Raw genomic sequence first — 12,232 nt, forward strand, 5'->3', positions numbered from 1 at the left:
TTAGATTTTTATCCTCGCTCTTCTGGTCAAAAATTTTGTGCCACAAATTGCTGCAAGTGAGAGTAAATAATGAGATCAATGGAGCATCAGGAATCTTGGTGAACGATGGGACCAACAGTCTATCTCCTTAACCAATTAAATTTGAGGCTAGAGAAAGAAATAAGGTGAATTTGAGTCAAAAAGGGAAATAAAGAGGGAAAGAAAGATTGGAGTGAGAGAAAGAAAAAAAGAGACAAAAGGAAAAGTAAAAAAAAAAATTAAATTATGAAATTTTACTATTTAAAAATGTCAAAGAACAATTTACTACCTGCAGGAATGAGACTCCACAGTTTCAACTGTTCCCTTTCTGGGCCTCAGGAGTGGAGTGGCATTGCAGGAAGATAAATCTGGTCATTAAAACGGTTCTTACGCCATTAAATACCAGCCTTAACATTCTGTGGCAAGTTTAATTTGTTTTAACAGCGCAAATGCAGCAATTCTTGAAACTCATGAGGAGGTTGACGGCATGATCCCGTTTTTACAAGACCAATAGCGGAGCGGCACAAATCCTCAGCATTTTTCTTCTTCACCAAAATTGCTCCATTTTTTTTTTACACACTAATAACATCGTGCGCATTTAACCCACCATTATTTACCAGCAAACTCTGAGTCAATGACCTCTAATCACCACAGAGAAAATGGTCAACATTATTCCATCTAGTTTATAGAGATGAAGCAACATTTGCAGCAGATGAGGGCACACCTCACCACCACCCAATATGATTGTGAAAAGTAAAAATATTGCAGAGTCTACTAAATGGGTTTTGGTTCATGGGGCATTGGCACCAGTACTGGGGTAAGAGGGAGCTATTCCGATGGGATGGGCTTCACTTGAACCGTGCTGGGACTAGTGTTCTGGCGAATCAAATAACTAGGGCTGTAGAGAGGGCTTTAAACTAAATAGTGCGGGGGAGGGTTCAGGTGAGCAGAAATTTAAAAAGTCAAAGAGCAGGAGAAGGCAATAGAGCAGGGTAGCACTGGGGGAATTGATAACAAGAGCGTGACAGGAAGGGACAGAATGTATTAACATAAGAGTATATCAGAAAGTGGGATCAAAGCAAGGAAAAATGGGAAACGAACAAAATAAAAAACTCTTCATCTGAATGCACGCAGCATTCGTAACAAAATAGATGAGTTGAAGGCACAAATAGATATAAATGGGTATGATCTGATAGCCATTACACTGACGTGGTTGCACTGACCAAGGCTGGAAACTAAATATTCAGGGGTATTTGACAATTCAGAAGGATCGACAGAAAGGAAAAGGAGGTGGGGTAGCTTTGTTAATAAAGGATGAGATCAATGCAGTAATGATATTAGCTCAGAAGATCAAGATGTAGAATCAGTTTGGGTGGAAATAAGGAATAATAAGGGGAAGAAGTCACTGGTGGGCATAGACTATAGACCCCCTAACAGTCACTACACTGTTGGACAAAGTATAAATCAAGAAATAATGGAGGCTTCTAAAAAAGGAACGGCAATAATCATGGGCGATTTTAATCTTCATATTGATAGGACAAATCAAATTGGCTAGGGTAGCCTTGAGGGAGAGTTCATAGACTGTATCCAGGATAGTTTTCTTGAACAGTGCGTTGTGGAACCAACCAGGGGACAGGCTATCTTAGATCTGGTACTGTGTAATGAGACAGGATTAATAACTGATCTCCTAGTAAAGGATCCTCTCGAAAAAAGTGATCATAGCATGGTTGAATTTCAAATTCAGTTGGAGGGTGAGAAAGTTGGATCTCAAACCAGTGTTCTCAACTTAAATAAAGGAGACTACAAAGATATGAAGGCAGAGTTGGCTAAAGTGGACTGGGAAAATAGATTAAAGTGTAAGACGGTTGATGAGCAATATATTCCAATGAGAAGGAAAGATTTTAAGAGAAGGGATAACCATCCGTGGCTAACTAAGGATGGTATCAAATTGAAAACAATGGCATACAAAGTGGCCAAGATTAGTAGGAAACCAGAGGATTGGAAAACTTTTTAAAAGACAGCAAAGAACGACTAAAAAGTAATAAAGAGAGGGAAGATAGATTATGAAAGTAAAGTAGCAAGAAATATAAAAACAGATAGCAAGATTTTTTTTGGTATATAAAAAGGAAGAGAGTGGCTAAAGTAAATGTTGGTCCCTTAGAGGATGAGACTGGGGAATTAATAATGGGGAAACGGGGAAATGGCAGAGACTTTGAACAAATATTTTGTATCGGTCTTCATGGTAGAAGACACTAAAAACATCCCAATAATGGATAATCAAGGGGTTATAGGGAGGAAGGAACTTAAAACAATCACAGTCACTAAAGAAGTGGTGACTCGGTAAAATAATGGGACTAAAGGTGGACAAGTCCCCTGGACCTGATGGCTTACATCTTAGGGTCTTAAAAGAAGTGGCTGCAGAGATTGTGGATGCATTGGTTGTAATCTATCAAAATTCCCTGGGTCTGCTGGGTCCCAGCAGATTGGAAAACCGCAACTGTAACACCCCTATTTAAAAAAGGAGGCAGACAAAAAGCAGGAAACTATAGACCAGTTAGCCTAACATCTGTCGTGGGAAAATGCTGCAGTCCATTATTAAGAAAGTAGTAGCAGGACATTTGGAAAAGCATAATTCAGTCAAGCAGAGTTAGTACGGTTTTATGAAAAGGAAATTATGTTTGACAAATTTGCTGGAGTTCTTAGATGATGTAACGAGCAGAGTGGATAAGGGGGAACCAGTGGGTGTGGTGTATTTGGATTTCCAGAAGGCATTCGATAAGATGGCACATAAAAGGTTACTGCACAAGATAAAAGCTCACGGGGTTGGGGGTAATATATTAGCATGGATAAAGTATTGGCTAACTAACAGAAAACAGACAAATGGGTCATTTTCCAGTTGGCAAATAGTAACTAGTTGGGTGCCACAGGGATCGGTGCTGGGGCTTCAACTTTTTACAAACTATATTAATGATTTGGATGAAGGAACCGAGTGTAATGTAGCCAAGTTTGATGATGATATAAAGATGTGTGGGAAAGCAAGTTGTGAGGAGGACACAAAAAATCTGCAAAGGGATAAGACAGGCTAAGTGAGTGGGCAAAAATTTGGCAGATGGAGTATAATGTGGGAAAGTGTGAGGTTATCCACTTTGGCAGAAAAAATAAAAAAGCAAATTATTATTTAAATGGAGAAAAATTACAAAATGCTGCAGTTCAGAGGGACCTGGGGGTCCTTGTGCATGAAACACAAAATGTTAGTATGCAGGTACAGCAAGTAATCAGAAAGGCAATTGGAATGTTGGCCTTTAGTGCAAGGGGGATGGAGTATAAAAACAATTGTACAGCGTATTGGTGAGGCCACACCTACAGTACTGCGTACAGTTTTGGTCTTCTTATTTAAGGAGGGATATACTTACATTGGAGGCGGTTCAGAGAAGGTTCATAAGGTTGATTCCGGACTGATGAAGAAAGGTTGAGCAGGTTGGGCTTTAGAAGTATGAGAGGTGATCTTATCGAAATATATAAGATAATGAGGGAGCTTGAAAAAGTAGATGCAGAGAGGATGTTTCCATTCATGGGGGAATCTAGAACTAAGGGGCATAGTTTCAGAATAAGGGGTCGCCCATTTAAAACTGAAATGAGGAGGAATTTCTTCTCAGAGGGTTGTAAATCTGTGGAATTCTCTGCCCCAGAGAGCTGTGAAGGCTGTGTCACTGAATATATTTAAGGTGGAGATAGACAGATTTTCGAGCGATAAGGGAGTAAAGGGTTATGGGGATCGGGCAGGGAAGTGGAGCTGAGCCCATGATCAGATCAGCCATGATCTTATTAAATGGCAGAGTAGGCTTGAGGGGCCAAATGGCCTACTCCTGCTCCTATTTCTTATGTTCTTAAATTTAACAGAAATGCACCCTTTTGCCTGTCAAAATAAGCACTGTTTCGATCTGATGGCAATGGTCAATGGTAGTGATAAAAATCAGGGGAAAAATGAACAGTAATCCAAACTATTATCAAATCAAAACCTGAAAAATAAGTGGTAAGTAAAATACTACCACCAATAGTATCAGAAGAAAAATCTGTCCATTGTTACTGAAGTCTAGGACCACACAATCATTTAACTATTTAAACACCAGATTATACATTGAGGTTTGTATATAAGTTATCCAAGTTTTGTATATAGTCATCATCAAAAACTTACCCCCAGGTGTGATCTTTCGTGCTTGGACCAAAATCCATGTAAAAACCCAGTTTCTCTCCCAGCCACATGGTGAGATCATTGTTTCCCAGAAATAGCTTGGAGGCATCACTTTCCAAGATGGTAATCAAATCAGCACCTATCAATAGCAGGGTGCACATTCCGTAGGGTTAGAGGCTCAACTGTTCACAACTGAAAAGAGACTCAACGCTTTAGACAAAAAGGTTCTAAAATGTCCCTTAGATACCTTTAAGACATATCCTGCAACCAAGTTTTCAAGTAAACGAATCCGGTTTTATTAGAGGTCCATGGATAACAAATGGGGTGTCAACATCGCATGTTGTTAACGCCATTTAAAGGTAGCCTCTTTTAAAGAGGACATGCACTTTGACTGCAGGCAACTGTTACTGAAGATTACTGACAATAGCAAGCAGAGGAAGCTGAGCATTGAAAGCATCGCTCTCAGGAAATGGCTGTAATGCCAAAAAAAGTTCAATGACCTTTCAAGTTAAGCATCGTAACTCATATGTCTCGTCACTTTTTGCTTAGCTCTGTACTGCCTGCAGCGCTAGGACTCTGAATCCTTCCCTCCTACAATTCCCATCACTCTCCTCCAATCACTGCAGCACACTTCTCTCCATCTCCTTCTGCTCCTACTACAGTGCTCTTCCCTCATTTCTGCTATCTTTCCCATTCCAGCAACACTATTCTACCCTGATGCATATCTTCAAAACATCTCACTAGTCTTAACACTGACACACTCCCTTGATTTCTTGCAAGGCAAGCTCGCAACCAATATGAGGGAGCAGAAGGCCACACGAGAAAGGAACAAATGATGGACATCACGGGCATGGTAAACGTCAGGAGTGTAACGTCTGGAGAGGCTGGAGTACAAGTTCTCCCTCCATACAAGTTTGCTACCAAGTTTAAGCTGATTTAGTTGGTAGATTGGCAATAGGGACAGTACATAAAATTACATAGGATATACAGCACAGAAACAGGCTAATCAGCCCAACCATTCCATGCTGCCGTTTATGGCTCCACTCAAGCCTCCTCCCATCCTTCCTCATCTGACGCTATCAGCATGATGCCCGGACCCCAAGGGTTAAATTACAAGGAGATGAAATAAATTAGGGTTGTATTCCCTAGAATTTTGAAGGTTAAGGGGTGATCTGATCAAAGTTTTCAAGATGATAGGAGGAACAGATAGGGTAGAGAGAAACTATTTCCGCTGGTTGGGGAATCTAGGACGAGGGGGCAGAGTCTAAAAATTAGAGCCAGACCTTTCAGGAGTGAAATTAGGAAACACTCCTACACGCCAAGGCTGGTAGAAGTTTGGAACTCTCTTCTGCAAACGGCAATTGATGCTCGATCAATTGTTAATTTTAAATCCGAGATTGACAGATTTTTATTAACCAAAGGTATTAAGGGATGTGGGCCAAAGACAAGTATATGGAGTTAGGTCATAGATCAGCCATTATTTCATTGGATGGCAGAACAGGCTCAAGGGGATCAATGGCCTATTCCTGTTCCTATAACCCTTTATTCCCTTCTCCCTCACATGCTTATCTAGCCTCCCCTTAAATGCTTTAATACTATTCGCCTCAACCACTCCCTGTGGTAGTGAGTTCCACATTCTCACCAATCTCTGAATTCTCTATTGGATTTCTTGGTGACTATCTTATATTGATGGTCTCTAGTTCTGCTTTTGCTCACAAGTGGAAACACTCTCTCTGTGTCTACTCTATCAAAACCTTTCATAATTTTAAAGACCTCTATTAGATCACCCCTCAGCCTTCTCGTTTCAAGAAAAAAAAAATAGACCCAGCCTGTTCACCCTTTCCTGATGGGTATACCCTCGCATTTCTGGTATCATTTTTGTAACTCTTCTTTGCACCTTCTCTAGTGCTGCTATATCCTTTTTATAATATGGTGACCAGAACTGTACACAGTACTCCAATTGTAGTCTAACCAACGTTCAATACAAATTTAGCATAACTTCTCTACTTTTCAATTCCCTCTAGAAATAAACCCTCATGCTTTTTTATGGCCTTATTAACCTGTGTCACCACTTCTAGTGATTTCTGTATTGTTACTCCCAGATCCCTATGCTCCTCTACCCCATTTAGATTCTTATTTTCCAAGTAATATGTGCTCTCATTTTTCGTACCAAAATGTAGCACCTCATACCTGTGTGTTGAAATACATTTGCCAATGATATGCCTATTCTGCAAGTATATTAATGTCTTCTTGTAATTTGTTGCAGTTCTCCTCAATATTGACTCCCCCCCACCCCATTTGGTGTTATCTGCAAATTACAAAATTGTGGCCACGATTTTCTCCAGCTACGTGGGTTGATGGCGGAGGGCTGGGGGTGCGGGGGGCGGTGGTACGGGGGAGTGGACGGGAAACTCAAAGTCTCATCTGAATCTCAGGCTTCGGATTCCCGCCCACAGCCAGCAAGCTTAAGAGGCTCAGTCGGCATCAACGGTCCGGGGTCTGGGATCGGTGGAGGGGAGGGTCTGTGATCAGGGGGTCGGCCTCACTGGAGGGGGGTCAGTGATCGGAGGGAGGGGGGCTCAGCGATCGGGGGGAGTGGGGTGCTCAGCGATTGGGGTGCTGGAGGATCAGGACCGGCCACAAGAGGACGTGGCCGGCATTATCATCATTGGTGGGAGAGAGGGGAGCCTCATGGTGGTGTTCGGAGGTCTTGTTGGGGGGTCTCCCAGGCCACTTACCTCCTGGATGCAGCAGTTCCCACATGGGTGGGTTGGAGATAGAATCAGGTCAGGAATCCCACCGTAAACAACTTAAATGGCCCCACACTCCAAACCCACCCGTTTTTTTGGTTCCAAAGTCTAAATTGTTAATATAAATTGGCCTCGGTGTCCCTGGCTAAAAAAGGTAAAATTAGTTAGGCTTCCTATTCTTTGTTGGAAATGTGTGTGTGAGTGTGTGTGTGTCTGTCGACATTGAGTCAGGGCAGATTGCGAATACCCATTACGACAATCAGCTACCACACACAGTCTCGGCTCAAAAGAAGTCATTGGGGTGAGCTACCACAAGATGCTCCAGTTTCACACCAACATGGTTGACTCTTAACTGACCTCTGAAGTGGCCTAGCAAGCCACTCAGTTGTATCAAACTGCTACATGCAGCAGTTTAAAAAGATGGCCCTTCTCTGAGCAACTGATGGACAACAAATCCCAACCTTGCCAGCGAAGCCCTTATCCTGAGAATAAATTAAAAAGATACCCATGCCTGTAGAGCCAAGCACCAACAAGGAATCAACACCTTCAGGAGAATAGCATAGGGAAAAAAATGCCAGAAAAAGGAGGGAAACTAAAATAGTAAAATGTTATCAGAATGAATACTTCACATTGAAAAAATATTATGTGCAGATAGTCTTATTAAGTGATTTGCATATGAAACAAAAACACATACCTGTCTGTTCAATAAGCTCAGCAGATCTTTCTAAACTTGGCCAACCTTGATTGTCATATCCAAATCTGTATGACCATATCATGGCTGAGAAGTCTTTCTTCACAGACTGGTCACAAAAGGTAGAGGCAACAGGAAAGCAAATCAACAAAATATATGGAGGATAACCATGGCCAATAGCATATCTTAAGAAAAAGATACTTAACAAAACTGAACCGAGTGTGACATGTCTCCTAGTTATGATTTCAAATTTTGAGAATCTGCAGTTGTGTTTTTGGTCAGTACTGCTGTTCAATTAACTGGTTATTTGTATTTACTATTTTATTTCAGTTACAACAACTTGTATTTCTATAGCACTGTTAATGTAGTAAAATGTCCCAAGGCGCTTCACATGCGTATTATCAAACAGAATTTGACACCGAGATATTAGGACAGGTGACCAAAAGCTTGGTCAAATAAGTAGTTTTTAAACGAGCGTCATAAAGGAAAAGGGGTTTCAAGAGCTTGGGCCTAGGCAGTTGAAAGCACAGCTGCCAACGATGGAGCGATGAAAATCAGAGATGCGCAAGTGGCCAGAAGTGATGGAGCGCAGATATCTCGTTTGGCTGGAGGAGGTTAGAGAGGGGAAATGTTATGGAGGGATTTGAAAACAAGGAAAGGATGAACAGACTGGGTCTCTTTTCTCTGGAAAAAGGGCCAAGGGGTGACCTAATAGAGGTCTTTAATATTATGAAATGTTTTGATATAGCTAGTCAGAGAGAGAGTGTTTCCATTTGTGGAGTAGAGCAAAACTAGAGGCCATTAATATAAAATAGTCACCAAGAAATCCAATAGGGAATTCAGGAGAAACTTCTTTACCCAAAAAGTGGTGAGAATGTGGAACTCACTACCACAAGTAATGGTTGAGACAAATAGTATAGATGCATTTAAGGGGAGGCTAGATAAGCATATCAGGGTGAAGGGAATAGAGGGTTATGCTGATAGGGTTAAATGAGGAAGGATGGGAGGAGGCTCGAGTGGAGTATAAATGCCGGCATGACTGATTGGGCAAATGGCCTGTTTCTGTACCGTATATTCAATGTAATTCTGTGAAGTATATGCCACAAATGGGAACATTTCCATAATGAGTTTGAGTTTATCTCTCTATATTATTTACCTGTTCTTGTAAAAGTTTTGATTGAAGTGAAATACATTCTTAAACTTTGTATAAACAATAGGAAATAATTAAATATCTTGCAGACCAGGATGCTCACCAAGTTGAGTAATTTCTTCTGATACAACATGAATCGATGTCCTAATCCCAACAGGCCCACACCTACAAACAGCCAAAGCACTAAGCAGGAAATAGCGTGCAATTGAATAAAAATAATAGTTTCATATTAAAAGTGGGATTTTTCATTTGAACAATTGTTAACATCAAGCAAAATACTGTAAACTGTACAATAACGAGACTCTGTTTGAAAGCAGTTTAACTACTCAACATTCTGTCATTCAAGTAGTCAGTTTAGCATCATTTGAATTTATACATTACAATTAATTATATGGCAGGATTTCTGAGAACACAAGAAGGTTATGTAATTTTATGGTGCAACAACTTTGTTAACTTATCCAAGGATAAGGATTTATCACAGAGTGCTGGAAGAGACTAGGGAAGAGATTTGTAAATCACTGACAAGCATTATGAGGGAAACAATGTTCATTGAGGAGTTACTAAAAGATTAGGAACAGGCTAATGTAGTGCCCGTTTTCAAAAAAGGTAACAAAACAGACATGAGTAACTACTGACCTATTAGTCTCACTTCCATTCCATGTAAAATAATGGAATCAATACTCAGGAGTAAACCCGAGGATCATCTGTACAATAATAACCCACTTAAAACAGTCAGCATGGACGCAGGAAGAGAACACCCTGCCTGACCAAACTCTTTTGACTTGTTTGAGGAAATGACAACCCAAGTGGACAGTGATAAGTCTTTTGACATGGTGTAGCTCGAGTTCCAAAAGATTTTGACAAAGTTCCATACAAAAGACTATTAATTAAATTCAAAACTGTAGGGATTCAGGGTAAACCCTGAGAATTGATAAGAAACTGGTTGAAGGGTAGGAAACAGCAAGTACATGTTAAAGGAGTTACATCAGTCTATGGTGGGGGTAGGAGGGATGGGGGCGGGGGGGAGCGAGGGAGTACTGAACTCAGTGTTGGGACAACTACTGTTTTTAGTTTTCTGGATTTATGAACTCAATGCAAAGTTTGCAGATGATACCAGCTGGGAGGGGAATAAAAGCAGCTCAGAAACTACAGAATGAGTTGTACAAGATCTGTAAATGGCAGGTGAATTCTACTGCAGAAAAATGTAAAGTGCTGCACATTGAAAGAAAAAATAGATGACACGTGTACTCCATGAATGGTATTGAAATGTTGAAGCTGTAAAGGTAATTACAGGCCAGTTAGCTTAACATCTGTGATAGGAATTATTTTAGAGTCTTTAATTAAGGATGAATTAAGGATGAAATTACCAGATAGCTAGATGAAGAGAAAATAGATAGAAGTTGCCAGCACGTATTTTGAACGGGATGATTGTGCTTGGCAAACCTCAGAATTCTTTGATGAGATAATATACATGGTACATCGGGGAAATGCAGTGAATGTAGTGTACTTTAGAAAACCTTTCACAAGGTACCACATAAGAGATTACTATACAAGATTAAGGGTTATGGAATTAGGGGGAGGATAACAAACTGCATAAAAAATTGGTTAGAATGGAGAAAACAGTGAATAGAAGTTTTTCCAGAGTGGTTGAAAGTGGGTACTGGTGTCCTTCAGGGTTCAGTTGTGTGGCTACTTTTATTCACTGTGTATTTCAATGATTTGGATATAGACCTAGAGGGAGTCATGTTAAAATTTACAGATGATACCAAAATATGAGTATAGTTCAATCTTTAGAAGACCAATAACAGCTAAAAAGAGATGTTGATAAGATGGGGGAATGGGATAGGAATTGTCATATAGAATACAATGTCAGTAAATATAAGGGCCGGAATTTTCCCCTAAAAAAAACCATCTGGCTTTGGAGTGTGGGGGAAGTTAGTGTTAAGCATGGGCTTCATGACCTGATTCTGCCTTCAACCCGCCCACTTCTGGTTTTAACGGAGGCGGGACGGGGCAGGTGACCAACCGCTCCCAAGGGGCGGTACGTCAATTTAAATACTGTAATGAAGCTGTAACCCTTATTTTTAAAACTTTATTTTGAATTTAACTGCATATGAACGGGTTTCTCACAATTCCTGAAACTCGGCAGTTAAACCGAGGCAGGGACTGCTGCACCCAGGAGGTAAGTGGCTTTATACCTACCTCTTGGATCCAGGGTCCCTATCTAACCCACCCTCCGCGATTGGAGACCCTACCACAAGGCCTGCAATCACCATCAAGGGCCCCCAATCCCCACTATGAGGCCTCTTTTCCCTCCCCCATCCCAACCACACTGATGCTGAGGCTGGCCTCGATCCTCCGGAGGCCAGCCACGATCCTAGGCCGAGCCCCCCCCCCACCCCGGATCCCCAGCCGACCTTTCGCGCCAAGCCCCGATACCCCCCACCTCCCCCACCATCCCCGATCCTCTCTATCCCCCTGCCATTTTCCAGCCCCCAATCCCCTTCTGTTCGCTGAATCCTCCAATCTTCCTCTGCCATCCCCCAACCCCCCGCCTCCCACAATACCCGACCGATCAACCCCTCTCCACAACTGAGGTCTACCCGCCCGCAGGCACCAGCTTCTGAATCTGGCTGGCTGCGGGAAGGAATGCGAGGCTTCGCATGGAAATCAGACCCTGGCGTTAAAGTCAGCAGGGCCTGTGGGAAACCTGGCCTCCTGAGTTTCCTGCCCGCCTCTGAGGCCCCTCACCCCCAACACGACTATCTTGAGAAAATTCCAGCCAAAGTCTTGCGTTTTGATACAAAAAAGAAATCAATGTAATTATACTCTGAATAAAAGAGCAGAGAGATTTGATGGGACCTGTTCACAGAACATTAAAGGCACCGCAGGTTGATAAAACCACAACAAAAAAGCTAATGGAATTCTAGGTTGTATAATGTAGCATAGAATATAAAAGCCAAGAAATACCATGTGTAATATTGAGCTCCATACTATAGAAAAGATATAAATGCGTTACAGACGGTACAATGCTTTACTACGATGCTGCCTAGTAAAGAAATACAAATACAAAGACTTGAAAAATTGGATCATTTTTGTTAGAACAGCACAGATTTCGGGCAATATGATGAAAGTGTTTAAAAGTATGAAAGGATTGAATAGGTAGATAGAACCAGGCTGTCTTTAGTAATTGTAGGGTCTAGAATGAGGGGGCCATAGATACAAGATTAAATGTAAGAGATTTAGAAGGGGGCAGGAGGAATTTTGTTACACAGGGAGTTGTGTGGGTTTAGAATTCACTTCCTGAGTTAGTAGCTGAGGCAGAAACTATCTTAACATTCACAATTAGATTTGATAGGCGGATGAAGGAAGAGCGGTTGAAGAGATATGGGAACATTGTGAGTAAACATGATTAGGACTACTTTCTCATG

The 12,232-nt window shown here is 41.4% G+C and overlaps 1 protein-coding gene across 2 annotated transcripts in view; it reads right to left on the reverse strand.

Moving 5' to 3' along the window:
* Positions 1-12,232, reverse strand: part of LOC139241781 (PGAP2-interacting protein-like) — a 244,748-nt gene that overhangs the window by 82,766 nt on the left and 149,750 nt on the right. For both annotated transcript variants that reach the window (XM_070870083.1, XM_070870084.1), the window contains 3 exons: positions 8,905-8,984; positions 7,655-7,760; positions 4,214-4,349 (listed from right to left, as the gene is read on the reverse strand). In XM_070870083.1, the coding sequence (XP_070726184.1) occupies positions 4,214-4,349; positions 7,655-7,760; positions 8,905-8,984 (322 nt within the window). The remainder of the gene's footprint in view (positions 1-4,213; positions 4,350-7,654; positions 7,761-8,904; positions 8,985-12,232) is intronic.

Source organism: Pristiophorus japonicus, chromosome 2, assembly GCF_044704955.1.
Source record: "Pristiophorus japonicus isolate sPriJap1 chromosome 2, sPriJap1.hap1, whole genome shotgun sequence".
Taxonomy (NCBI): domain Eukaryota; kingdom Metazoa; phylum Chordata; class Chondrichthyes; family Pristiophoridae; genus Pristiophorus; species Pristiophorus japonicus.